Below are 27,046 nucleotides of genomic sequence, written 5' to 3' on the forward strand. Positions count from 1 at the left end.
CATCCCACATGCTGCGCCCCGAAGGAGCCGAGTACTGTATGATCAAGTGGGTAAATTCAATGGAACAGTTCCCATCGTCAATAAACCCTTCCACCAACCGGGAATTTGAAGTCTTCCGGTTCCATGTGCTGTCCCCCTATCTCACCCAATAAGAAACTAACAATTGGCTTTTCTATATGTACGCCGATCAAAGAGTAGAGTTTTAACAAAGTCATCTTTTCCGTACGTAGTCAAAAGTCTTCGAATTAGAAGTTGGATGTGGGTTTCGAAACATTGAATGTCTGTGCTGTGGGAATGCTTTCCTGGCTGCAATGAGTTTAAAACAAACCAACCTCATGCCAGTCCATGATGAACTGTATCCAATGCTTCGTTTCGACGGCCATTCCTTAATTTGGTTAGTGGGTTACTAGACAGCTGTAATAACTTTCGGTCGGGTAAATCCTGTCCTGTCGTCAAACTACGATATGCATCAAATATCCTCCATACCTCAATTGGAGTCCTGCAAAGGATTCGGATTGTCTTTCTAGATAGTTCGACCAACAGCTATACAAACCAGATAACGCAGAATTTGAAGAACCTGTCTTTCCATATCGGCGTCGCCTCAAACTCTATGCCGGAAGAGGGATGGAGTTGTTCCATCTCCAAGCAAAAATAACTTCAGTTACAAATCCCATCCCACGGAACAGTGGCCTTGATACGCGTGTTCTCCGTCGCCATGGCTCAATTACCAGGGCCATCAGGGGTTAAACTTGTCTTCCCGCCGTGCCAAGTTGGATAGCAGCCCGCTACTTGGCAGAAACTGGTTAGTCCTAGTCCTCATCTGTCTTGGCGACAAGAGTTGCTGATGGAGCTTGTCAGACTTTGTTTGGTCAGGATGTCGCTCAACAATCTCTGAGGCTCACAGCGAGGTGCGGATTTTCAGAGCCCTCCGGGCTCCCTATGCCGTCGAAAAAAACAGCAGTACCTGAAAGGTACCTGCTGCCAACTCCCTAAGGTACCTTACCTAGATCGATCGCGGATCCTGGAAACACATCCCCTGTCTTGTCGCGCTGTACCTTGCAGAAATAAGCCCACATTCCATCGCCATCCACTGAGGAGTACGTGTCGTTGAGTGTGGTTCAGGTATTATTTAACTCGTACTGACACAAAGTGAACAAGCTTTTCTTGATGATCTCCCATCCCATTTCTATCTGGCGCTAAAAGGAGTTTTGCCTACTGCCTAGGTACCTAGTCCAGGAATGTCTTCATAGGAACAAGAGGCGGTTCCGATACAGGCGAAATCCCAATAAACTAACACTCCGGATTACCCGGCGTTTCTTTACCGCGACTACACAATCGATGACGTAATGCTGAAACGAGCCAGATTTTCGAGCCCTTTTGGCAAGACGGTCTAGACGGTGTAATGGACATGGGACGAGTTTGTGGTTTTCGGCCTGCTAAGAAGACCAGGGTCAGGGGTATATAGACCGAGTAGTGGACGTTTTCTCAACGTGCGCGCCACGAAGCCACTCCTATTTTGGTGACGAGGCTACCCTTCAAATACGCTTCCATGCCCCGGGATAGACCGTTCGAGCTAGTCGCCTTAGTGATTTTGCTTGATCCGCTGTAAGTCGACCAGTCATGTTGTTCTCCTCTAACCTCATCGTCGATCTGCCGGGCTTACCTGGCAAGTCGTTGTTGCCGGCTACCGGCGTCAGCTATTGGATGTACTGAGACGTGCAGCGAACAAAAAACCCTTGACGAGCTGACGATATGCAGACTATAGAGCGCCATTGAACAATATTGAATATGTACACACAGATGCTTGGCATTTTGCTAAAGGTTTGGGCAAGCTTCCCGCATCCGCGCCTAATCTCGCCCGCCTCGAAATGAATGAATGAAAGTCTCCCAAGCTCTCCCTTCATTCATGGTGATGGATGGATCCATCCATCCACCTATCCTTTCGGGTTCGCTTCCACATACCACTGGCTTGGCGAGATCAAAGTCAAGGTGATCCCTGTAAGAAAAGCGTTTTCTCGTCTCCAGTTGGATTGTCTGCCGCAGCTCCTTATTTCACCAATATTCCTGAAGGTTGATAGAAGCTACCGTACTAGGTTCAAGGCAACGGCGTCACAGTCCTCCGTACGATGCATGTATTATTTCCGTCAATCCAGGGATCCTCACCATGCACGGTTCTGGTGGTCATCAATGCTCCAGGGGGACAATTGACGATCCCTTCAATAAAATATATCACATTGGGTGCCAGCAACTCCATAAACGACCCCGTATCACAGAATAGCTAGATCTCTCATCGCGATCTCGAAAGTTCAAACTTCATCGTTTTGCATGATCTACAACGGCGGACGGATATACGTCCGTTGTGTGTGCAAATCTATACTCGCTTCCATTAGGTGGGTAGTCATCGCTTAAAACTGGGTTCTGTGAAGGCACCTCTCTTGGAAACTATTGGATACTCTGCTGCTTAGTGACTGTCACTCCATATATCCATCTTCAACAATAGCCTCATGCTCACTTGCAGAAACCGTGCTCACTTCAGTTCCACGGGCGTTTTACTCCGATCTAGTGTGCCCTCGGCATCTAGGTTATCCGAACAAACGCGCAAGGCTGAACAGTGTCGAGTACTTCTTGGTCTATCTCGTCAAGTTAACCATATCATCCTGGTTAACGTTGTGCCGTGGATGGAAAGGCCCAGTAGCTAAGGAACATGGGGCGTGTGCTAAATTTGACATTGCAGGGGGTCATCAACAGACCGGTTAACATGGGATTTCCAACATCTCGCATATTCTCGTGTGCTGACCGTGATCCCGCCGTCAAGACATCGTCACGTTAAGGTGTAGCTATCCGCTCCGCTTCTTTGTTACTTAATTATGTATGATTGTCATGTTTTTGTGTACGTACCATTCGGTGAGATGGATATGGCTGTTGTATGCCCTGATGTCTAATTAAAGCACCCGAGCGGGACAAGCCATTGATGAGGTGTGTAAAGATCGACGACTGCTGGGACCATTGAGAATCACGACTCCTATTCCAAAGTGACCAGCATACATGTAATCCTCGACTAGTCACAAAGCTATGTACTGTGCTGGTGCATGCTCACCGTAAAACGACAAATGATGTGATATTTGGTTACGCTCCCGAGTATGTGCAGATGGCCCAACTTACAGCCTACCTTACCTTAAGTATCTCTACTGAGTTGAATGCTGTGTCAAACCAACATCCAATCATGGAAATAGCCTTTGCGTAAGGTACCTTACGATTAAACCCCATCCAACCAAGGTCTGGAGTACCTAGGCAAGTTTATGTGCCCGTCCTATAGAACTAGTTGTCTGTAAGGTAAGTGCAGCTCATAAGATCATACCAGTATTGCCATCCACCTTATCCAAAGCTTCGCATGTATACGTCTAAAATACATAGTATCTATTTGGTACACTGCACTGCAGTCGCAGGAAGTCTTTGTCTTCAAGCGTTGTGTGCGGATGTTCCAGTTCCCAGCTGAACCATCGGGTTGTCCAAGGCAATTCTGGTCGCTCGGTCTAGTACCAGACCTCTTGCAAGCCCTAACAAGAGACCATATTTATTCTTTGCACCCCCAAGCTTATCGCAACCAGTCGAATTGATAATGCTAGTAGCTGAAGGCTGAGACATTGTCTCCGATTCGAGCCAAGAGCCTCACTCGTCGTTGTACGAGACTATCTGGACTTAAGGCAGCACTGCCCTATGGAATAGTCTACGGGGGCTGCAAATCGAGCCTTTAACGAGTTGGCTCTCATCCGCCACAACAAATAAGAGAAAACCATGAGGGACCATAAACTAGTCTGTATTGGCAAGTCATCTGTTGTCGCTTGGATTGTTACACTTTCAACCAATGAGGCATGAATATCATGCTGTATCTGTGTAACAGAATGAGTACCGGCAAGATAAACAATCAGAGAACGTACTAGAATATTACTGTAGGACAGAGAGGACAGAACTCGGAGGCCTGAAGGCCCTCGTGCGAGTGATTCATAATGTGTCAACCGGCTACTTGCATGCCCGATAATGTATGTAACAGGTGTGCTGCCGCGTTCCGAAAACTCGTCGCAGAATGCGTCATCCTGACCAGATTTCCCACTGGGAGTGTAAAATCAGCCAAAAGGAGAGACAGTAATTATTGTTAGGACCACAATATTAAAGATATGGTTGTTCACAAGCCGGTTGGGACACTCATCCATGGACTCGACGATGAAGTCAACAGACGAACACAGGTAATAAAATGTTATAATCCCGAATCCCTATCAAAAGAAGAGGGCGAACACAGGCATCCAGGGGGTCAACTCAATCATGACCGATGATCATATCCAATGTAGTTCTGCTCGTTGAGTCAAGGCGTCATCTCTAAAGAGCGGAGAACTATAGGATAAGTGTTTCTCGGTCGAGGAGCAAAGAATACACAATGTTGGTACAGAGTGCATTTTCACAGCATCGAGTCCGGGTCTGAAGCCACCACGGATGTCGCATGAGGAAATCTTCTTGATGTTGACTGCCTGGGTATGTCGAAGGTTGAATAATGTCCTCACTAGTCACGTTACAATAATCGCTAGAGAAGGACAAGCAAACTCCCTTGAGCTTGTATCCAAAGTATATGAAAGGATATGTATGATCTGATCCCAACGACATATAGTTTAGCTACATGAGAGTAGTCACTTAGCCGTCCAGTCTGGGTAGTGCCAGGCGGAGGAAATATCCCCTCAACTAAAGCAGGTATTCGAAACCATGAAATAGAAAGGGTTTGCCTCAGCCTTCAACACTGAACCACTACCACAACCCCGAGGAGCTTCGAGTCAAGTGTTGGACGCAAACATTCAAGGACAGTGAAAAACGGGCTGCTGCATACACAACGTCTAATTATGTACCGTCAAAACGCCTCCTGTGGTTAGTCCACTTCACGAGTTCCTGTCTGACGTGAAAAATCCATATGACGGGTACGCCAGCATCTCATTGAAACCCAAGAACAGGTGAGAAACTGCCACAACATGTAGATGAATCTATGCACAGGACTGGGGTAACAAATTCATGTCGTGAAAGCAGCAACTCCCTCTATTGCACAACGGCTGTCCTGAAATATTAAGCACTAAGGACTTGATACACAACTCTGAAAGACTTCCAATATGCACCTAGGCGAATTTGAAAGTATCTGAGTGTCACAGAGTAAACCTAATCAGATCAGTTGATGCTGCAGGACAGGCACGTGTAAAACCCAACGTACAGGAGAAAACCCATTGTCAAGTTTGTCATCACTTTCTCACCCAGTCGGTTTTTAAGGATCTATATTCAGGCGCCTTCTGGAACAGTTGCCAGTGCGATGATACTGAACTCGAGGTTCCCCTCAGCAGCTTTGGTAAATCTTTTGACAGTAACTTCCAATGCCTTATTGCTGAGAAGATCATCAGCTTCGTCCAATGTGCCGCGATCAACCGGGCCTCCCCAACCTCCTTCAAGATCGTATAGATGACCATCTTGGCCCTTAACGAAGCTGATGAAATGATATCCGCTAGGCTCTTCGCTTGCAGGGGCTATCGTGTCACCCATCACTGCAGCAGCCATGTGAGCCTTCTCCAAATCTATCGAGTTGTAGAGATGATTGGCGCGTTCGAGAGGCTTGAGATCTTGTGTTTTCTTCAGAATCTTATCGAGGATTGAGTCTGGTTTAATGAAGCTTTTCGCTGTGCCGTTGCTCACGCTGTGAAGGAGAGCAATGAGACCACAAGCGTGACCTATAGTTTGTTTGTACCACACAACTGGCTCGTCTGGACCAGAGCCATCGTAACTCAGCTCCTTTGAACCTGGGTCATTCTCACGAACGCGCGCCCACATAGGTGCAGGAGTGATGAAGACCAGAGCATGAACTGGACGAGGGATCATGGCAGGCAGCTCAGGCTCGTCAATGCTGTAGACATCGTAAAAACCGAGCTTCTCGGAAACGCCCAGGTTGTGAATGAGTTTAGTGAAAACTTCTGGATTATTTTCGAGTGGAATGTATGTCTTTGTACCATCCTTTCTGAAGGAAACTCCTGGTGTTGTTGACATGATGCCGCACGTTTTGGGAGTGGCGAGTTTAGATGCACCTTGCAAGTTGACTACCCCGCGATTGCTCCCGTGAGGTTATCTTACTTATTAAGAAGTTAGGTAGAGTTTACTGGAGTGGAGGGAAACGATGACATCCACTGCTATGCACATGAAAGTGAAGATACCTACCTTAGTAGGCAGCAGCAGTGCGTCATCTGTTGAAGTTGGCTTCCACACAATGCCACTATTATGTGAACCAAACACGTAGTGGTAGCCCGAGAGCGTGTGTACGATAATTTGAAGGAGTTAATGCCAACGGCAAACGAAGTACAGATCGCTACGGTTATTGATACAACGTGGAAATTTTCGCTGCGTAGGTGCTTGATTGGGAAGTCTGATGGATGAGTATCAGAGAACAAGATTATCCATCTTGTATTTCCATAAATCTTGAGCAATGATTAGTTTACACTGCATGTCGTCGAATGTGGATCTTGAAATGACTTGAAAGCCTCTTTGTTTGCTCTTATGAATCGTTGGAAATAATTTATCGTGACCCAATTCCCTTCCGTTGTCGGCAAGATGTGTGGTATGACAAACCGACAAAATTGGCTTGTCTACCTAAGGTATACAAAGAACAACTAATAACAGCGCCTATGTGTTTCTCGGCAATTGTGTCCGTTAGGCACATTTGTTGATGGCTTTGTGATTGTTGACGGAAGAAGAAAACCTCTCTATTAGGTCAAAGTTCACTTACACGCATGAACTTCAGGTGTGGTTAAATTCAGTGGGTCTTTACAAGATGCAGTTCGCCATGATGGATGGTAGGGTTATTAGTAGGCAGCCAACCTGCCAGGCTCAATCCAATATATCATTCGACGAGCAAAAGATCCCAATTCTCCATCGTTTTGCCCGAAACCACCTCATAGTTTTTCTTGACTATGCCGGACCCTGAGTTGGAAAATTTCGGCAGAGATTTCGAGAGCTTTTAGTGGTCTGATCAAAGGTTCCATCACTTCTGGTTGCAGTGGATGTGAGCCGAGCAGAAAGTTAACAAAAGTTCGCCACGTGATGGAGGCTGATCAGAGGTAAATGAAACCATCTTTGCCTTCACAAAGGACCTTTTGCAAGAGACCGATTACCACCAGGTCGACTCGGTGGGACAATCAAATCGAAGATTGGACTTTTGACATGCTGCATCTGCTGAGCAAGTTGAAAGGGCGAAACGAACAAAAGTCCTGGAATAATCCATGGCCGGTAGATTCCACCAACCCTCAACCTTCGATATTCCAGAAGGATTCTGGCTCTAGGACCTTGAACCCGACATCATGGTTCAGGAGGCAATTGAAGTCTGGTTTGGCCCTGAATCAATCAACGATAGGGAAGAAATTGCCCATCGTTTGACGTTCTCAGCATGATTGACAGCCGGTCGAGCCGTTTATGTCGACAAAAGTGCCAGGCTGGGCGTTGAAACACGCACACACCAGCCGCTGTATTCTCACGTACATCATGGTTATCTTGTGGGCCGAGGCTAACCCTGGACAGGCTGGAGATAAGCAGCGCTCCGAAGGCTTGAACGCCATCAAGGCCTGTGTTCATTGGGTGCGTAAGATAACACAATGGCGTGCCAATGCCTGATGTGACATCGAGGACGAACAGGGCGCCCTAGGCGTGCTGGGCTGTCCTTGCGATAGGGAAACCTAGCCGAAGTCGAGAGGAGCCAAGCTACTACGATCGCTGAAATGTTTTAAAACACTTGGCGACTCTACACATTGCCGCCTCAAAAGAATCGAACAAAAATACCAACGAATTGAAACATTCTGCTTTTTCAACAAAAGGTCCGAATTTTCAGACTGAGGAACCACAGGGGGCCATCGAAGACTGCAGTCGACAAGGTTGAGCCCGAGCCCATGCCTGATTAAGAAGGTGGTCTAGATCCAATTGTGCCGTCGCCCGCGATAGCATTGCACGAACATTAGCACTATAGCCAAACCCGTCTAGCACCGGGTTCATATGGCTGTTCCCAGAGTACAGCATTGAGTGGTGTCAATGTGCGATTCGCGGGGAGCGACACTTCTCCTCAGTCTTGGGCCCTCCTGGTTCTTGGGGCTGAGATCCCCCCCGTCCTGGTCTCAGGCCGTCTGTATAACCACATCTGCACAGCATCAGCCGCTGTCGGCTTTCTCCTTCGCTTCAACATCGTCTCTCAATACCACAAGACCAAAGGCCGTTGTTGTCGCTGTCATAGCGGGCTTCAAACCACGCCTCGACGTCGGTTCGCTGTCGCTGAAACTATCCATTGCTCGAGCAAAGGATATCAATTATCATGGCGCCGTCTCTCTTTCGCAAACGCCACGAGGCCGAGGATATTATTCCAATCCCCGGCCCTCTCGAGACCGTCTCCGCTTCCGGTCGTGATTACCTCGAGAATCTACAGCAGTTCGAGAAATCTCACAAGTTCGATCCCAATCTGCCCATCGACGACCTCACAGATGTCGACGCCGCCATAGCGACTGGAAATGCCGAGAAGGGGATTGAGATTGAGCACGCGCTCATGGAGGACAACAGTCCCTATCCCGAAGTTAGATCTGTTGTCCGAAACTACGATGTTGATGTCCCTGCCAACACCATCCGTGCCTGGACTATCGGGTTGATTCTTTGCACCATCGGTTCTGGTGTGAATATGCTCTTCTCGTTGCGAAACCCCAGTGTCACAGTCACTACCTACGTAGTCCAGCTTGTCGCCTATCCGTTTGGTCTTGGCTGGGACTTGATCATGCCTGACCGAGAATGGACCTTGTTCGGTCTCAAATTCAACCTCAAGCCCGGTGAATTTAACTACAAGGAGCATGTGGTAATTGTCGCCATGTCCAATGTATGCACGGTTTTCCTCTTCCTCATAAGCATCACTAACTCAGATAGGCGGCCTACGGTGGCGGTGTTCTCTACGCAACTGATGTACTCCTCGCGCAGCAAATCTTTTACGGCCAAAAGTTTGGCTGGGCTTTCCAGATCCTATTTGGCATTACGACTCTTTGCACTGGATATGGGCTGGCTGGACTTGCCCGTCGCTTTCTGGTGTGGCCGGCTGCTATGATCTGGCCCACTGACTTGGTCAATTGTGCCTTGTTCTATACGCTTCACGATCACTCCGGCTCGGACCCTACTAAGACCAATGGCTGGAAGATGGGACGGTATAGATGGTTCTTGATCGTTGGAGCTGGAGGTTTTGTTTGGTACTGGTTCCCAGGTTGGATCTTCAAAGGTCTTTCTTACTTCACCTGGGTTTGCTGGCTTGCACCTCACAACGTTAAAGTCAACAAGATCTTTGGTGGCATGACCGGCTATGGCTTGATGCCTACATCCTTCGATTGGACCGTGTACAGCGGTTACCTACAGTCACCTCTTATCCCTCCCTTCCACGCCATCGCGAATGTTCTCCTGGGCATCATTGTTTTCTTCATCTGCATATCAATGGGCATCCACTTTACAGGTACCTGGTATGCGGATTACTTCCCAGTCCAGTCATCCGAGTCCTACGACAACACGGGCGCCATCTACAATGTTACGAGAATCCTCGACAGTAACTTCCAGTTCAATGAAACTGCCTACAAGGAATACTCGCCACTCTTTCTACCGACGCAGTTTGCTCTTTCTTATGGTCTGTCCTTCGCAGCTGTTACAGCAGTTGTTGTTCACGTTGTGCTCTACCATGGGCATGAGATCTGGAGACAATTCAAGCTGGCCCGCAATCAGGAGGATGACGTGCACATGCGACTGATGAAGAAGTACCGAGATGCGGAGGATTGGTGGTATGCGAGTAAGTTTGGTGACATTCTAACAACCCCAAATCTTTTTATACTGACACTCATCAGCTCTTTTCATTGTCATGGTTGCTATTTCCATTGGCGTGATTGCTGGTTGGCCAACTGGCTTCCCCGTCTGGGCGTACTTCATTTGCCTCCTTATTCCCGTGCTGTGGTTGATCCCTATCGGTGTTGTTCAGGCTATCACCAACATCCAGCTTGGTCTTAATGTCCTGACTGAGTTCATCATTGGCTACATGGTTCCTGGTCGCCCTATGGCCATGATGATGTTCAAGAATTACGGCTACATCTGCATGGGCCAGGCACTTTACTTTGCGCAGGATCTCAAGCTTGGCCACTACATGAAGGTCCCTCCCAGAGTCATGTTTTCATCACAGCTAGTTGCCTCAATCTGGTCGGCTATTGTACAGATTTGCGTGATGAACTGGGCACTGGGACACATTCCTGACGTTTGTGCGGTCGATCAGCCCAACAACTATACCTGCCCAGGTGGCCGCGTCTTCTACACGGCCTCTGTGATCTGGGGAGCCATTGGACCCGCTCGTATCTTCAGTCACGGCTCAATCTACTCGTCGCTCCAGTGGTTTTGGCTGGTTGGTGCTGTCACACCAATCATCACGTGGCTGCTGGCCCGCAAGTGGCCTCGTTCGATCTGGCGATATGTCAGCACACCTCTTATCTACGGTGGTGCTGGTATGTTGCCCCCAGCCTCTGTGTATATCTACCTATGCTGGGGCATGGTCGGTGCTTTCTTCAACCGCTTCGTCAAGAGACGATATACGGGCTGGTGGCTCCAGTACAACTACGTCACTTCAGCGGCCTTGGATTGTGGCCTCATCATGTCAACAATGGTGATTTTCTTCACCTTGTACCTGACCAGTGCTTCTCCCCCCAATTGGTGGGGTAACTATGGCGCGTTGGAGACGATGGACTGGAAGACCACTGCGGTCTCGAAGACAGTTCCAAAGGGCTCGTTTATTGGACCTTCAACTTGGAACTAAGTAACCAATCTTGTAAATGGTTGTTCATGGGCATGGTTTTGGGAAGAGAGATTTGGATAACTGAAGGAATTTCGAGGCGTTATGATCTAGACTATTTGTTACTTGGCAATGTTTCTTACTACGCGTGCGAGATACCTCAATGATGATTAATGTTCACGGACTTTTTGGAAGAAGCTGTTTGGATATGAGTGAAAACTTACGAGCATTTGAATTACAGCTGTACCTTCAATTGAGATTTGAATTCATATCGTCATTCAGAGCCAATGAGTTTTCTTAACGAAATAACTGTTACACAAGACTCGATCAGTGGAAGGCAGAACTTAGTACGATGATGCTGGACTTGCAGCGATGCGGAGTAAGAAAATATAAGACTTTAGAAGAGGGTGCCAAAATAAACTTAGTAAAGTCCCCTAAGCTTAGAACAAAATACCTAAATCTTTTCATCCCTTAGGATTAAGGTACTGAGTTTTCTTTCTCCCCCTAGATAGGACATGTATTGTACCTATATACTATGGAAAAGAGAGAACGAAGATAAAGTATAAGATAGACAACTATCGTTTCTCATACCAAGGATGGCTAAAGGGGGAATAAAAGAAGAATAGAAGAGCGAGATAGCTTGAGAGGATATTCCAGCCTACCTTATTGTATTACCTCGACTCTTACATGGCAGACAGTTCCTTACCTTAGGTACCTGAAGGTAGATGATGGCATCTCCACTCTGCGCCTTCCACTGGCAACACTTTCATGAGACCGGGAGATGGCATCTGTAAGGCACCATCCTTGCCTTACTTGATGCATTGGCACTTACAGCACAGCACTTACATGCAATTGCATTCTCCCACGCCTTCAAAGGGAGGAGACGAGAAACTCATCGCGCCTAACACCAGTCGTACACCTCAATAACGCTAAATTTGGTGGCACTGCTGCACGTGACTGCAAATCCTTGCTCTTTCCCTATCTAGGTACGTAGCGTAAATCACCATCGCTCTTGCCATCTAGGGCAAACAAATCACATGATCCAACCCCCCACAGCTCCTCCCCAAAAATTCACTCCGGCAAAATTGGTCTCCCAAATTGAAGAATTCTCGATCGCCATTCAACTAACCGCCCAAACACCACAGCCAAGATGAGTACGTCGCCGCTCGTCAACTGCTCGCGAAACAACAGCAGACGATGCTTTTCCCGAGAGTAACTAAGAGTTTATGCTAATGCGTCTCAACAGCGAAGGGTACCTCCAGCTTCGGTAAGCGTCACAACAAGACGCACACCTTGTGCCGACGATGCGGTTAGTTCTTATGCCCTCTTGTCTCGCTGTTTAGGCAGCCCTCGATATGTGCAACGGATATTCGAAATATAGCCGACGCTGAATTTAAACGATGGCGGGAATCGAGGGATGTCTGAACGGCGAGGCTTGGAAACATTAAAGTGGACGGAAATACTGATGGGATCTGAAATAGGTCGCCGCTCTCTTCACGTTCAGAAGCATGAGTGCTCTTCTTGCGGCTACCCTGCTGCCAAGATCCGCAAGTGTACGTGAACTTCTCACAAATGGCGTTGAGAAACCGATATCGAGTGCTCGACGCTCTTGGACAGCATTACTAACTGCATCAACAGACAACTGGTCTGAGAAGGCTAAGCGAAGAAAGACGGTCGGCACTGGCCGCACTCGCTACCTCAAGGATGTGTCTCGACGATTCAAGAACGGTTTCCAGACTGGTACCCCCAAGGGCGCTCGAGGCGCTACTGCCGAGAAGGCCTAAATGGGGACCGCATCCCTTCTGATCCCTTCCACCACCTCTCTGGCCTAACCCTCTTCCACCACGGACGTTAAAAACACCCGCCTCTTCGAGAACATACAACAGCAATGGCGGCTCATAACATGAGCCTAGACCCAAGGACAATCTGGTTGGAACCGGAGTTAGGGTGGTGATTGGGACGGGCGGTCGTGTTTGTCGGTTCGTGGATGAAAGGAGTGTAAAGGAGCGGCTTGGAGCATGGGCATGGTGTTTTACATGTTTGAGCAAGGAAGTAAAAAAAAAAGGACCCTTTTGCTCTTCTGAGATTCCATAGGGTTTCGGTTACGAGGTTCTGAAATGGCATCTTGATTCTGCATCAACGTACCTATGGCTATTGAGCGGACCTACGTGAGGAAAAAATTTGGTCGACTGTCGTGGCAACTCACGTCTCGTGCATGACACCATACTGATTGAGGTGTGACCTGCAACTTGAAAGGCTGTCAAGCGGCGGTTCTGAGACCAACATCTTGCATGCCACGACGATTGCTCTTGGCTTTGATTTTGGTTTCTATTTAGCATCCATCATGTCCCTCTTTCAAAGACCTTAACACCGCCATCCGCAACAACATGATATAAATATTCAGTAGCACCACCCAAGGTCTCTGCTCCAGGTCCTGTAATACGTACTACTCCACTGACATCCCTCGCTGTCCCTGTATCAAGCATCCGTAGGGCCAAGACCATGTCAGCATGATGTGCTGAAGAGAGCAGGAGGCTGGCGTGCTCTCGTTCAAGCGTGGTAACTTGGGTAGCAACAAGAGGCACGTCGGCTGACAGAGTGAGTAGCGTACTGTGAACAAGCTGCGAAGGATTTAGCGATTGACACACTTCTTCTGAGCAGACTTACACTTCGTAGGCTAAGAACGGCGTCTTGAAGCGTGAGACTTGTGGTTGAGTCATCGGTGATAGCGAGAAGCGCATCAAGTTGGTCGATAATAAGGATCTTACGCGACGCACGCAAATCCGCGATAGCGCCTTCAATTTCCCCTTTGATATCTGCAAGCTCTGTACTCCGAAGCGTTCTCTCTTTTCGTGTGCCCGGTACCCCGTTCTTGGCTTCACCATAGAGTCCTGAGAAACCGTCGATGAATGTGAAGCGTCCTGCTCTGCTTAGGGCATCTAAATCAAGGCCCTGGCCAATATTAGTATTTGCCTGTACAAATAGTCCATTGATCTGTCTGTGAACTTGTTACCAATTTTGTAGAGCCCTCTCTCCAAAAGGCACCATCTCTCATGAAGCTCAGCAGTATGACGCCTGTGTCCTTGGTGCTCTCATCCCCATCTGCACTACCTCTCAGATATGAATACACATGGCGCAGAACCAGCCAGTTCGCGCTTGCACCAAGCACGCTGGTGACAAGATTGAGCGAGGACTCTGGAGGCAGAGAGATGTAGGATTCCAAAAGATGAGGTATCCGTGAAGTAGAAGCCATTTCGGGATTGAAATATGGGGGATAATTATTAAGTTGATACAAAATATTCTGAGGGTTGAGTAGCACTGTGCGAGAAAATCAGTGCTTAGTGGAGCGAGAGGACACCGTAGAGATGGGGAAATTTGAACTACGAAGAAAATGTGTGAAGTATTATGTTCAAATCCGGGTTATGAGTAAGTAGGAGTCTGTGGAAGAAGGTCTTTTCCATCCGGTTGATTACCTTTTGCCAACATTACACAAACTTGGCCGTTCAAGGAGGGACGAAGCTGAAAATCATTGCAAATTTAACCTTATTAACACTCACTACCTACCTCGCGAATTCTGCGCTCCGATCTCTGAGAGAGAATATTCAACCTCGCCTTACTAGGGTGAACTGTTCCTTTATAGAGTACCGTCGTCATCAAGTCTAACAAAATTCTCAAGCCTGTTAACGCTCATGAGAAGATGGTAGTCTATATCTAACTAGCCATTTCTTAAGACTGGACTGGCCGAATCTTCCGCTAGTGACTTGCGTATGACACACGAATTTGTTCATGAATTCTAGGACCTCACACAACGGGCAAGGCTTCGTTTGAATCGACAGTTTTCGTTCGGCCTAACAACAACATCCAATGTTCAAGGAAGCGAATACATTAACCTGGAAGAGCAGTACCATGGGAGGTATGTGACGGGCTTCATTGGGCCAGGCCTGCATTATTCTTGAGAATGGCACTTGATATTTGGTATTGGCCGTACACACAAACGTCAAATTTAATTCTCTTCCTGAACTTGATCTTCATCGGGGAGAAGTGACCGAGAGCGAGCAATGACGAGTATTTCCACTATTTGAAGGGAGTAGATTTTAGGCCACAGATGCCTGTCTCCCAGTCCGACGTGATGATGCTGCTCAAGCATTTGTGATGGGTGTTATTGATGTCGTGGGCCCTATAGATATCTGGCTGTGATATTGTTGGCATGGTTCAGAAGGCAGAAAATATCCCGGAATCGCGTCTATTATACAAATAATTGTAGAGTTTTGGTGTTGCCCTATTTGCCAAACAGACCTCCAAAGACAGACGAACCACCACCACCCCCTCCTCCACGGCCACCATGTCTTCTGGCTTCAGTTCGGATCCATTCCTTCAGAAATTCCCTGTCCGCGAGCTTTCTGGCATCTGATACCTTGGTCGTTGTTTGTGCCTCCCCGCTATCGAAACTTAAGAGCGTGGGAATGCTGGTGATCATGTAAGTCATAGCTAAGTTGTGACTTCCTGACATGATATCCGGAGAATCAAACTCAACAGTCGCGAGAGACACTCCACCCTCCTCCTCGCCAACGCCAGACTCAACAAGATCTCTGATGAGAGGGCTTACAACTTTGCAGGTTGAGCACCATGAGGCGGTCCACAGGGTCAGCAGGGGGTTCCGGGACGACGTCGAGAGTGAAAGGTAGGTTGAGAAAGAGTCATTGTTGCGGATACTAGCTGGCGGTCAACAGACAAGCTATTTCTCGGCAGAGGGAGACAAAGACAGCGATCGACAAATGGATTGCAAGGGGGAGGGGGGAACATGTACTGAGACATGTGATCTATCAAAGCAGGCAATTTGTACTTACGGGGCGTATATCTGGTTCTTGGCTTGTCGCGATGTCGTCGAAGAGATTAAGGCTCGCTGGAATGAACGAGGTATCGTCTGTGCTTTGTTACGGAAAGGCCGGAGCCCAGTACGTAAGGTGAATGGGTGCATTATAATCTTGGAGATGAACCACAGCCTCAATGGCCAAAGCTGAAAGTGAAATTGGACCTAAAATGCTTTGGTAGGATGGAATTCAAGCGAAGATTTGGAGGTGAGCCATGGTAAGACGCCCATGTCAGGAATGATGTAATGACCCCAGCGACAGGACCCTTCACAAGGTGGGGGATGCATTGTTTACTGGGGCAGCTGCAGTGAGATGGGCCAGTGGTGAGCTTGCAGAGAGATACTGCAGAGTGCCGACCGCACGGGACACTGTTTAAACAACAACAAGGCGGTCACGCGTGCAGCATCTACAGAAGTGAAACTTGGTTTAACCTGGAATCGTCCTTAGTTATGGCACTGCCGCCGCTCCCGCCAAGTAGCCAACCCAACCCAACCCAACAGGATGATGGGATAGATCCTTTGTCACCAGGCCTAGAGGCACGGGAGTGGAGTAGGAGTCGAGCCTGGTGATCCAACGTTAACCTTACTCGCGTTATCCGTTGAGTAGTGCCAGGTAGACCGTTACGAGTCCAGTCCAGTCCCTTATCAGGGAGAGGCATGGAAACCTTACCTACTTATAACCCTACCGCCTCCTCGTATTGCTTCTTTGTGAGGACATATTCCTCACAGCGAGCCAAAGTGGCATGTTTTCTTCATCTTTTTTTGCCTCTTCCGTTGTATGATTACAGGCGGGGTTTGTTTTTGCCATATACCTAGGTACCTTTTCATACCTTATGGCTTGCAGCTGGTAACGACTTGAACACTCCACAATTATTGGACCCTGATGCCTTCCATCGCTTCGCGACGAAACTAACTGGCGTCCCATCTCGATCACACTCACCTATAAACATATTCCATTATCCATCATCCAATGTCCCTAACCTAGGATTCTGTGTCCAGCCTTACTTGGTTCTCCCTCCTCAAGGGCGCGCCCTGCATTAGAAGCTTTGTTTGCCCCTATATCATTATCCATTTGACACCTACAATCGAAGTATCCATCAAGGTCTATCCCCCCCTTCGAGCATCTCATCGAGAACCCCTCTTTACGCATCAGAAGTGAAATCCAAAACTCCAGTTTTCATTTGCATATTTGCTTGAGAAAGTCCTCCTTATGCAGTCAGAGAAATCAAATGTGCCCAGGTGGCGGCGCTTCCTGGGCGGCAGCGGCAGCGGACCTACCGGTGCCAGGCCAGACGAATCGTACGGACCTTCCAGATGGAGCATGGGTGTTCTGAACGACAAGAAGACTATTGAAGTTCCAGGTAAGCTCAAAAACTCACGTGTTTCTATGTCAAATTCGCAAGACTGACGCGTTATAGGTTCCGTGCTTCTTCTGGCATCACATCGCAATGAGCCTCTTGGTCTGCGAAATGTGCACGCCAGAACATCTCACTCATCCATTCCGGCTGGATTTCCTGTTGATACACGAAGGACATCAGCCTCATCAGCAGCGGCGGCGGCTGCTGCTGCCTCAGTAGCGGAGAACCATGCTTCCCCCGACGAGAGTGACGGCAAGAAGAAAACAAGCGATGGGGCTATCATCCTGGAACCACAGCCTGAAGAATCAGGAAATGACCCTTTGAACTGGCCTGCTTGGAAACGTGACATTGCCCTTTTGTCGCTTGGTTTCTATTGCATGATTGGCGGCGGCACAACTCCCATTATCGCCGCCGGCTTCACCGACGTTGCAGAGACATACGACGTTGATGTCGAGAGGGTCGCTTTGACCACTGGACTCTACATGATGGGAATGGGCCTCGGCTCCGTTGTGTTCTCACCGACCGCTATCCTATGGGGTAAACGCCCAGTATATCTGGGCAGTGCTATCCTATTTATTGGGACATCACTCTGGGCAGCATGGTCTCCAAGCTTCAATTCTCTCCTCGCGGCCAGAGTCTTCCAGGGCTTTGCCGTTAGCCCTGTTGAATGTCTTCCATCAGCCACAATTGCCGAAATCTTCTTCCTCCATGAAAGAGCCTACCGCATTGGTATCTACACTCTTCTTTTGCTTGGCGGCAAGAATCTGGTCCCCCTTGTCAGTGCCGTCATCATTGGCGGTCTTTCGTGGCGTTGGGTTTTCTGGATCTTGGCTATGATTATTGCTTTTGGTGCTGTACTTCTCTTCTTGTTTGTCCCGGAAACCTTTTGGGATCGCACCCCTCACGCAAGGCCTAAGCATCCATCCAAGCGTCCAAGTTTTCTTCGCCGACTCTCATCTCGTCATGCGGTTCCGCAAACTGGTGGAGAGGGGCTACTTCAGGGTGAGACTGAAGCACACTTCGCAGATGCGGAACATGCTCAAGATGGACGCCAATCACCTGCTGCTCTTCATCGAGGCCGGGATCTCCATGTTGGCTTTGCTGAGTCTGGCGACGCTGCTGAAGAGGCAGCAGCGCCTGTGACTCCAGTTTCGCCTAGGGCGGTAGTCCATCCGTCTGGTAAAAACCCAGCTGCCCCAGGGGACGTCGGCAGCGCGACTGGAAGTGAGTCCAACAGTGCGTCTTTCAAGCTAGGTCCAAACCTCGAGAACGAGAAGTTAGATGCATCGCAGCTCCAGGGTCCGCCCAAGATCCAGGCCTACACACACAACCTCCGTCAGCAGCCTCCAAAGTCATTCGTTCAACAGCTTAAGCCCTGGCATGGAAGGCTAAACAGTGATAGCTGGCTCAAGGTCATGGTCCGCCCTTTCATTCTATTCGCATACCCCGCGGTCCTTTGGTCAGCTGCCGTGTATGCTTGCTCTGTGGGTTGGCTTATCGTCATCTCGGAGTCGATTGCCATGATATACCGCGACAAGGATTCTTATAATTTCACCGCGCTCCAGACAGGCTTAGTGTATATCTCGCCTTTTATCGGTGGTATCCTGGGAACTGGCGTGGCTGGCAAGGTCAGTGACATTATCGTCAAGATCATGTCCAGGCGTAATGGCGGTCTCTACGAACCTGAGTTCCGTCTTGTTATGGCCCTTCCCATCCTTATCAGCACATGCATAGGCCTCATGGGCTTTGGCTGGTCGGCAGAAGAAAAAGATCATTGGATGGTCCCTACCTTCTTCTTTGGAGTTGTGTCATTTGGGTGCTCCCTTGGATCGACTACCTCCATCACGTTCTGTGTGGACAGTTACCGCCAATACGCCGGAGAGGCTTTGGTGACGCTTAACTTTTCAAAGAATATCTTACATGGACTTGTTTTCAGCCTCTTCGTCACGCATTGGTTGCATGGCGATGGCCCGAAGAAGGTGTATATTTGGATTGGTATAATCCAACTGCTTCTCATGCTGTGCACAATTCCTATGTACATCTACGGCAAGAGGGCACGCATGTGGACAGTTCGAGCAAATTTGATGGAGAAGTTCTGATTTCGAACGGGCATTGCTTGGAGTTTTGACACCTTTATTGCATGAGACAGAGCGCACCGCATGATTCCTTCGTTTTGACGATACGGAGTTTGTCTGTTTTGTTATTACTTACAACATAGGGCCTGGCACGCAAGTGCTATTGCATTGAATACCGAGACCCAGCATGATTAGAATGAATAATTCTGTTGGTCAAGATGACGATTAGTGGTATTATTGAGAACAGATTTGTGCATCCATTAATGTGGCTGTCGCTGGTGATTTCTATCGAATACTCGTGCAATAAGAGATTGGCTTGGCTGTTTAGCAGTTGCTTTCCACACCTTTGCCTTGATGGATGTCCTCCTCCCGATTCCGGTCTAAACTACCACAATATAGCAGGATATGTAACTAGAGTGCTGTAAACCTGCCCCTATCGACTTTCGTCACGCGTCCAGAGCTGACAGGCATAATGATGAGAAGTCGCTAGGTAATATCGCGACTAAATGGCATTTAGAGGGTTCCCCCCCCCCCCCCCCGCGTAAGCGGCACAGACTCTGGTGATCATTCCTCTCTGACTATAGATGATTTGTAAGGTTGCGGCTGATTAATTTTGTTATCAAAGTGAGATCGAGGCTGAGGGCTCATAGTAATAGGACACTAACATACTGAGATGCAGTGTCTTTCAAGCACATGGACGCACAAATACATGACACTCATGATACCCTTTCAAAGGGTGGCAAGCTGGTAATTATCAGTTCGGCGATGGAGGTTATAGTGCTTCTTGAGAGATACTCACCACCGTGGTGAGTCGAGTCCTTCATGCTGAAGGATGAATATTACGAATGATGTAACTGGAAAGCAATTCCACATTAGCGAGGAGCCTGGAATACAAATTAATCTTGCAAAGAATAAGCTATACTTCAGGACGCTCTGGGCCTATAGTTTGATTGGTATTCTTGTTGCAAACGAGGAACAGTAGCCCGTTCTTTTCATTTGTTCTTCTCCTTTTGTATGTAGACAATTCCGTGCAAGATGCTGATGGTTTTATGAAATGCCCCTGATGGTATATATCTGCGCCGTATGCAATCAACGCTAATCCCAAGACAACGTATCCAACGCCCTTTCTTTAATTCATACATCTCAGGGACTGAAACCCTTGTTTGTGCCTGCAAGGCATCGATTCGTGTCCCGCTATCTTCATCAAATTCATGTTCATCCTTCTTTCTGTGTCTGAGGTAAGACGGGATGAAACTGTATAGTTCACATGAGAACACAGTCGCCTTCTTGTTGTCTCTCCATCTTGCTACGGGAAATGCGCTCACGCTGACGCGCGCCGTTTTTGCCTGCACCACGCTTCAGATCCTCTAAGCGCTCACGAGCTTTCGGGAAATCTTGAGCTGTGCACTGTCGTCAGTTGTCGTCCACAAGTATGATTTTATTGCACTTACCGGCTGCTCGCCAATACCAACGCTTTGCATCCTCCAGATTTGGGGGAACGCCGATACCCACCTCTGTGAAGTAACCCATGGCATATTCAGCCTTAGCAAGGCCCGCAATGGCGGCCTTGCGGGCCCAAAGGTAAGCCTCAGTGTCACTTTGTCCTAGTACACCTTCACTACCTGTGAGATACCAGCCACTGAGAGCAAGCTCTGCCTGATGCTCCTCTTGTGTGGCAGCTTTTGAGTACCACTGAATGGACTGTCGAGGGTCGATCGGACAGCCTAGTAATCCATATTCAAAAGCACATCCAAGTCGATACTGAGAGAACTTGTAACCCAGGTCGGCAGCTTGGAGGAATAGACTATATGCATATGCTTCATCTCGAATTATAGCATCGTTGGGTTGAGCTGATTCGTATAACAAGCCGAGTTCGTGTAGTGCGTGTGGATTCTCCCCATCTGCTCGCTCTGCAGCCCGCTTCAGCCACCCCACCGCTTCCCTGGGATTCTTGGGCTGACCAAGAAGCCCTTTCAGTAAGATCATTCCAACCTTGTACATTGCTGGAGGATCGCCCAAAGTGGCAGCACGTTTGTACCACTGAATTGCTTTCATTGGGTCCTTACGTGTACCACCTCCTTCCTCATGGCCAATCTCGCAGCACACTGCGGTTCTATAAGCTGCTGCAGGGTGTCCAAGTTTTGCAGCAGACTGGTACTGAGTGAAAGCTTCTTTATGGTCGCTATCACCGAAGAGACCTCGTCCGAGACAATCTGCCAGGAGAAACATGGCGTCTGGATTCTGGGCGTTAGCCAACTTCTTAAGAATCTTATGACAATCGATAAGATAACGCTCGCGTGCCCTTGTACGTTGCTTAGGGTCTGGCATCTTAGGCGCCAAGACGTCGGCAGCTTCAACCAACTTCTTGGCCAGTCTCAATGCTGAGTCCTGGTCACTTGAATTGTTCTTGATCAGCATTCTGAGATGTTCTAGTTCCTGTGTGGTAACAGGGCCTTCGTCCCTGGCCGGCTGCCGTTGGCTATTGTTCCTGGGTGGAGACCGTTGCTGCTGTTGATACTGAGGTTGTCGTGGCTGAGGCTGAGGTTGTGGTTGCGGCTGAGGTGCCGGCGTAGAGACTCCGTAGTTTCTAACGGGAGCTGGCTTATTACCCAGATGAACCATTGAATCTTGCATAAGACCCGGTCGGATAGGAGCAGGATGTGAAGGAAGGCCATCCGCATTCATGGGTCCACTAGTACGAGCACCATTCATAGCTGCTGGTGCACTAGGTCCCCTGGTCGGTACTTGGTTATAATCCTGATCATACGCAGTCTGGTAGTTGCTCAACGGTGGAACCGGTGGGACTGCAGGGACATCTGGCACATCGCCAGCCATCTCAAACACAGCTGTTTGAGGTTGACGAAGGACCGGTTGTGACTTGGCGTGATTAAGAACGGCTGTTTGGTGGGCTCCTCGCTGAGGCTGTTCATTGCTGGGGCGCATTGACTGTTCGAACGAACTACGTTGCCCTGGAGCTGGTGCAGCATCGAAGTCCGGCAGGCTGACTCGATTGTGCTGGGATTCTGGCCCATATTCAGGCTGGCTGTTGCCTTGATTGTCGAAATAGGTATCGTAAACTTCGTCATAAGAAGCTGTTGATGGTTTATGGTATGCACTTCGATCATCATACTCCCCAGTATAGTGGCCTCCCGGGCCTCCTTGTGGCCCAGCTGTGTACGACCTTTGGGTAGGTGCCCGGTGACCGCCAGCAGTCGAAGGTCTTTGTGGTATCCCTCTGCCAGCGGGAGTGCTATATTGCATTGCGTCCATCCGTTGAGGTGGTGGCATGTTGCCTCTTTGTCGCATATCATCCACAGGCATCGTTCTGCTACGTGCCGGTGGGCCAAAGCCACCTACAGGCGGCTCTCGAGCACCGTTATATACATCGTTATAGTTTCCATAGCCATCGGGAGCTCCGTAGCCTGGGTTCTGCCGTGGAGGACCTCCTTGAGGATAACCTCTCGGAGGGGGTCCGCGCCCCGCATTCACTGGTGGTCTTCCATATTCGCCCTGGTTGCGTTGGCCATCGGAACTTGAACGTCCATTAGTTGGCACCATCGGTCTCTGGTTCATATCCATATGCGACATTTGATCAACCATCTGCTGCTCATAAGGCATGTCTGGCCTTCGTCCACGCTCTTGTGGCACGTGCTTTTGTCCGAAATGCCCGTCTCGAGGACTCATAGGAGGCGTGTTCATAGGGTGGCGGCGGGCTTTGCATGCGATTGTAAGCTGAGAGTCATAGCATCAGGTTTGAAACTCACCTGCGGGATCTGAATTCGACGCATATGGTCCTGGGCGTATTCCGCCTTGCCCAGGGTGTCCATTAGGAATGCCTCTGCCTGGTCCTGGCATCGGGCCTCCTCGAGGAGGGCGCTGTTGCCCACGATGCGGATCAGCTGTCTGTGGACGAGGAATGGGCCCTCCGCGAGGACCGGGTATCACGCTACCACCGCGCCCATATTGGTCTTGTGGAGGCGGTCCTCTACCATAATTCTGGTCTTGACGTTGACCTCCAAAATCCTGTCCAGAGCCATACCCATAGTCTTGGTGATACTCGTCATACTGTTGTGATGCTCCATACTGTTGTGGCGGCGCATTGGCTTGTTGTCGCGGGGCATGCCTAGGTGGTGCTTGGCCCCCGTAAGGTCGCTGTTGACCACCATAGCCGCCTTCGTATGCCATAGGTGTGGTTCGACTGTTGGCGACACAAACAAACTTTGTGTCTGGGTTGTCGTATAATGCAAACGGTTGCAGAGCCAGAAATCAAAAGAAGCTGTAGGTTCTGAGTATCGGTCGGCGCAGAATGAGTTTCAATCACTGTCGCATGGCGTGCCGCAGCCTCAGCAACAGGGGTTCCAATAAGTGTGTGATCGGCGGTCCAGATCGTGGAAGTACTGCAAGAGAAAGGATGACAAGTTGTCGATAATCCCGGCCAAAAAAAGGACTTAACAAATAATGAGAGAAGGATAATTGTGTCCTCGAGTCTGCAAGTAGCTGGCAAGATATGGTACAAAGCTGTCAAAGAGACCAAGTTCGTCTGCGATACAAGTGAAAGCGAGGACAGGAGGTACCAGAAGTGGCGCAAAAGAATATCGAATAAGGTAACCTCAGTTTTTGCAAAGGAGTGCTCATTTGAGGAGAAGCATTAGTACCCTTCAAGCGGACGGGGGATGCCCTTTATGCTTGGTTCATCCGAAACGGAAGAGCTCAAGGTATCCATGAAGAGGCAGGTCAGGTTGCCTCCAACCTCCAACGTGACCTGCCCCCAAGTGCATGTGGTTTCCATCCATTCAGTCAGGTCCAGTTGTTCTTCAATGGAAGCTTGTGGAGCAAGAGCGCTAAATCTCCAGTGGCTTGTCGTTTAGGGCCGTTTTCTAGGTTACTCTGAGTGGGGTCGTCCAGGTACCAGTCTGCATGCGGGTACCTTACTTGAACCCCAACCCCTGTCGCTCGGGATAAATTATGACACTGAATGGAGGACTTAAGGGGAATCAATGCCTGTATTGTAGGGCCCTTGGCCTTAATCATGCTGTCATGTACGGGCCCTGTTCTGTCAAGGGGTTTTGTCTACCTACTTGTATGCCGCGAAAGAAAACAAGCGACTCGGCACAAGGAGGTTCCCATGGAAGCGAAGCGCTTGATGGAATGGAGGAATGCTGTCACGAACTGACAACGGCTCTTTTTTCGAGTCAATACTGTACCCGCACAGTCAAAAGCCGCGGTGCTTCTTTCACAGCCCAGGGGTTTCCCACTAGGCAATCCATTCCAATGATTCGAAGAATCGAAAGACATGGCGCTTCGCCGCTACCGGCTTGGCTTACAATCGCCAACAGGCTGCATAACTGATTGTGGCTCAATCCAACCCCTGCTAATTAACGGCGACGTTAATCGGTTTTACTGGCCCGGCTTCCGTCTTCAGGCGATGACTTATCCAACAGGGTTTGGGTATTATTGCTTGCTTCACACAAAGCTGTGTTTTGTATCACAATGCTCGTCGTCATACTACGCTGGCATTGTTTGCTCCCGCAAGGATTTGATCTCTCACTCATTCCTCCAATAATCATTCATAACAGGCTCTTGGCTGAAAAGACTGGCCTCAAAAGCCGAAACAAATCAATAAAACAATGAGCTCTCTTGAATTCGCCCTCTCTCTAGTCTACGTAAATGCCGTTTATAGTACTTTTCTTACACCCCTGATAGCCCTAAGCACGGTGGCTCGCATAACATCATCTATGGATCTGGCCAAGAGCAATGAATCCCAATTAACGAGCGGGTTTCATGGCGCTCTCAAATTTGACAGGTCTTGTGGTGGTTAATCGGCGCTAGATTGGAGTGAAACGTTGCGGTGCTTGTCCCCATGCTCTCGCTTAGCCCTCCGATGAAGGTATTGACGTCAAGAAGCCAGAGGCTATGCGATTATAACATCGTGAAGATGGAAACAGTCAAGTGCAAGGCCGTGAGACAAATGTATTGGAGGGAACCTGTAGATCCGACGAAGCCGGAGATCAATTGTCTACCAGCTCGATTCCTGATACGCCATTCGTCAAGGAAGTGTCCGAGCTGACTTCAGTTGTCAACCAGTTAACAGCCACGAAGCCTCTTTTCTGGGAAGACGGGTATCGCCACCTCAGCTTCTCGTTGAACACGAAAGGAGAATACCACGCTGTGGGAAGCTGAAACATTGTCTTGGCTCTTGAGCCGTGTAGGTGGTCGGCCTAGCAACTTTTGCTCCAAGGTGACTACCCTATGGCAAGCTGTTTGCTATGTTCACAGCAGAAGATCGGCATGTATGTACCTAGTTAAGGAGTACAGTTTGCATGTTTTGGCTTCTAAAATACTACATATGTATGGAAATCTCAAAGAGCAATGATTGTAACCCCCAGTTGCAGAGTACCAACCTCTTATCAACGCTAGAAGTGGTGCTAAGAGCTTCGTGACCTAAGTCAAGGAATATATTCGGCTACGGGCCATGCTCAGCTCCGTGACCGCTTTCCCGATTGGACTACTACCAATGAGGGCATACTGCCAAATCAATGACGGATGCAGAATCGTGCAAGTCATCATTGGAAGAATTGATACCAAATCAGATTCAACTCCAATTTCTTGTTGCATTTCACGTCTTCAAATTCTGTACTCGTGTTCCCCCCCTTCTCATAATGGCTGCCAAACAACCATCTTCAAGATGGTGGTTCTGGACCAAAGTCCTGATGGGGTAAGTCTTTGCCATTATTAGAGTCAGTGAAAGACCAAGCTGATGTATATTGCAGTGGCGCTGCTGTCGCAGTCGGCGGACCGGCATTTACAATGTGGTTAACTCCTACCGAGGAAGAGCTTCGATCGAGATACAACCCCGAGTTGCGGAAGAAGAGTTTGGAGAATCGCGAGGAGCGACAACAAGAATTTGACGACTTTGTGACTCGACTGAAGGAATACTCCAAGTCGGATAAACCAAGTGTGTTTGTTTCGTCCGCGAAGTATCAATTACTAACCTGAGCTAGTCTGGATTGTCGTGAAAGAGGAAGAGGAGCGAAAGCGCAAAGCCGCCGCCGCCGCTGCGAAAGCAACTCAGAAGGACGCAGACACTCGACGAGAAGAGATGAGGAGGGAGGCAGGCCTTGACGCAAAATAGAGCCGCCGATGGTAACTAAAACCGAATGCCCTTTATGCTTGTAAGATCATGTGGTGTGGTGAAGGACGGCTCATGTATAACAGCTTATCATAGGAAATACCTTAGTTGCAGGGCTGAGTAAATTATTTGGAGTTTTTGGAATCAACATTCAACTGCTTTCATTCGAAAACCAAGATGAAATCATCTTTCATTGCCTAAACTGCCCCGGCATGACCATCGATATCTCCATCGAGTGGCTAGGTATCCGAATCATCAATTTTCTGGAAACAGCTGAGGAAGGGCTAAAAGAATGTGATCACACCGAGTAGGTAGCAGTAACTTTACCCGACAGAGCCCTCGCTTAGGTGCAATTGAATGGTTCATGCTTTCGTCTCAGATAATCTATCATAGGAAGTGACTGAATAGAGCATCGTAAGAGCTCGATATCAAATGCTATGGCTTCCTTGTGCGTGCGGTTTTCTTCATTTACCCCACGAGCCTGGCGTGAGGCGGCTATAACGTCACGGGCGATGAATGTGGTCCTAGTGAAGGGCGGAGCACCAGAGCCCCTCAAAATTATCGGCGAAAGGTAGTTCCACAGGCGAAAAACGCACAAAATCTACTTTGACTTATCACCACCGATTCGAAGCCGACGGCGACAAACAGCTAATTACCAAGCCTAACTTACTGTACGTTGCTGAACCCACGCATACACGAATTTCCGAGCAAAATTCCTTCCAACAATTGACTTTTCCCGTCCGAAACCCCCCCGACTGACGAGTTTTG

The 27,046-nt window shown here is 48.8% G+C and overlaps 9 protein-coding genes across 13 annotated transcripts; 5 read left to right on the forward strand and 4 right to left on the reverse strand.

The window, feature by feature from the left end:
* Positions 1 to 1,457: 1,457 nt before the first annotated feature.
* FVEG_14965 (hypothetical protein) lies at positions 1,458 to 2,310 on the forward strand. The gene is made up of 2 exons (XM_018904021.1): positions 1,458 to 1,605; positions 1,759 to 2,310. The coding sequence occupies exon 2, from the start codon at positions 1,873 to 1,875 to the stop codon at positions 2,206 to 2,208; it is 336 nt and encodes a 111-aa protein (XP_018745128.1). The 5' UTR covers positions 1,458 to 1,605; positions 1,759 to 1,872; the 3' UTR covers positions 2,209 to 2,310.
* A 2,495-nt stretch (positions 2,311 to 4,805) lies between these two features.
* On the reverse strand, positions 4,806 to 6,278 carry FVEG_01997 (ubiquitin carboxyl-terminal hydrolase L3). Of its 3 annotated transcripts, XM_018889055.1 has the most exons (3): positions 6,235 to 6,278; positions 5,246 to 6,149; positions 4,806 to 5,193 (listed from the first exon to the last, which is right to left on the reverse strand). In XM_018889055.1, the coding sequence occupies exon 2, from the start codon at positions 6,064 to 6,066 to the stop codon at positions 5,311 to 5,313; it is 756 nt and encodes a 251-aa protein (XP_018745127.1). In that variant the 5' UTR covers positions 6,067 to 6,149; positions 6,235 to 6,278; the 3' UTR covers positions 4,806 to 5,193; positions 5,246 to 5,310. The 3 variants fall into 3 exon arrangements, with proteins under 3 accessions (XP_018745127.1, XP_018745125.1, XP_018745126.1); XM_018889053.1 differs by having other exon boundaries at positions 4,806 to 6,149; XM_018889054.1 differs by lacking the exon at positions 6,235 to 6,278 and having other exon boundaries at positions 5,246 to 6,195.
* Positions 6,279 to 7,166: 888 nt separating this feature from the next.
* Positions 7,167 to 11,298, forward strand: FVEG_01996 (OPT family small oligopeptide transporter). Of its 2 annotated transcripts, XM_018889052.1 has the most exons (4): positions 7,167 to 7,534; positions 7,588 to 8,917; positions 8,965 to 9,862; positions 9,918 to 11,298. In XM_018889052.1, exons 2-4 carry the CDS (start codon positions 8,369 to 8,371, stop codon positions 10,868 to 10,870), a joined length of 2,400 nt encoding a protein of 799 aa, XP_018745124.1. In that variant the 5' UTR covers positions 7,167 to 7,534; positions 7,588 to 8,368; the 3' UTR covers positions 10,871 to 11,298. The 2 variants fall into 2 exon arrangements, with proteins under 2 accessions (XP_018745124.1, XP_018745123.1); XM_018889051.1 differs by having other exon boundaries at positions 7,167 to 8,917.
* Positions 11,299 to 11,834: 536 nt separating this feature from the next.
* On the forward strand, positions 11,835 to 13,305 carry FVEG_01995 (60S ribosomal protein L37). The gene is made up of 4 exons (XM_018889050.1): positions 11,835 to 12,000; positions 12,093 to 12,155; positions 12,328 to 12,399; positions 12,485 to 13,305. The coding sequence occupies exons 1-4, from the start codon at positions 11,997 to 11,999 to the stop codon at positions 12,628 to 12,630; spliced, it is 285 nt and encodes a 94-aa protein (XP_018745122.1). The 5' UTR covers positions 11,835 to 11,996; the 3' UTR covers positions 12,631 to 13,305.
* Positions 12,705 to 14,342, reverse strand: FVEG_01994 (hypothetical protein). Its single transcript, XM_018889049.1, has 3 exons — positions 13,860 to 14,342; positions 13,514 to 13,798; positions 12,705 to 13,467 (listed from the first exon to the last, which is right to left on the reverse strand). Exons 1-3 carry the CDS (start codon positions 14,097 to 14,099, stop codon positions 13,189 to 13,191), a joined length of 804 nt encoding a protein of 267 aa, XP_018745121.1. The 5' UTR covers positions 14,100 to 14,342; the 3' UTR covers positions 12,705 to 13,188.
* A 254-nt stretch (positions 14,343 to 14,596) lies between these two features.
* Positions 14,597 to 16,347, reverse strand: FVEG_01993 (hypothetical protein). The gene is made up of 2 exons (XM_018889048.1): positions 15,694 to 16,347; positions 14,597 to 15,558 (listed from the first exon to the last, which is right to left on the reverse strand). Exons 1-2 carry the CDS (start codon positions 15,822 to 15,824, stop codon positions 15,126 to 15,128), a joined length of 564 nt encoding a protein of 187 aa, XP_018745120.1. The 5' UTR covers positions 15,825 to 16,347; the 3' UTR covers positions 14,597 to 15,125.
* A 34-nt stretch (positions 16,348 to 16,381) lies between these two features.
* FVEG_01992 (hypothetical protein) lies at positions 16,382 to 20,338 on the forward strand. Its single transcript, XM_018889047.1, has 2 exons — positions 16,382 to 17,077; positions 17,135 to 20,338. The coding sequence occupies exons 1-2, from the start codon at positions 16,927 to 16,929 to the stop codon at positions 19,171 to 19,173; spliced, it is 2,190 nt and encodes a 729-aa protein (XP_018745119.1). The 5' UTR covers positions 16,382 to 16,926; the 3' UTR covers positions 19,174 to 20,338.
* Positions 19,894 to 24,112, reverse strand: FVEG_01991 (hypothetical protein). Of its 2 annotated transcripts, XM_018889045.1 has the most exons (3): positions 22,914 to 24,112; positions 20,601 to 22,862; positions 19,894 to 20,549 (listed from the first exon to the last, which is right to left on the reverse strand). In XM_018889045.1, exons 1-3 carry the CDS (start codon positions 23,332 to 23,334, stop codon positions 20,413 to 20,415), a joined length of 2,820 nt encoding a protein of 939 aa, XP_018745117.1. In that variant the 5' UTR covers positions 23,335 to 24,112; the 3' UTR covers positions 19,894 to 20,412. The 2 variants fall into 2 exon arrangements, with proteins under 2 accessions (XP_018745117.1, XP_018745118.1); XM_018889046.1 differs by having other exon boundaries at positions 20,601 to 24,112.
* A 1,505-nt stretch (positions 24,113 to 25,617) lies between these two features.
* Positions 25,618 to 26,729, forward strand: FVEG_01990 (hypothetical protein). Its single transcript, XM_018889044.1, has 3 exons — positions 25,618 to 25,864; positions 25,920 to 26,104; positions 26,151 to 26,729. Exons 1-3 carry the CDS (start codon positions 25,686 to 25,688, stop codon positions 26,279 to 26,281), a joined length of 495 nt encoding a protein of 164 aa, XP_018745116.1. The 5' UTR covers positions 25,618 to 25,685; the 3' UTR covers positions 26,282 to 26,729.
* Positions 26,730 to 27,046: the final 317 nt, after the last annotated feature.

This window comes from Fusarium verticillioides, chromosome 6 (genome assembly GCF_000149555.1).
Source record: "Fusarium verticillioides 7600 chromosome 6, whole genome shotgun sequence".
Lineage (NCBI taxonomy): Eukaryota > Fungi > Ascomycota > Sordariomycetes > Hypocreales > Nectriaceae > Fusarium > Fusarium verticillioides.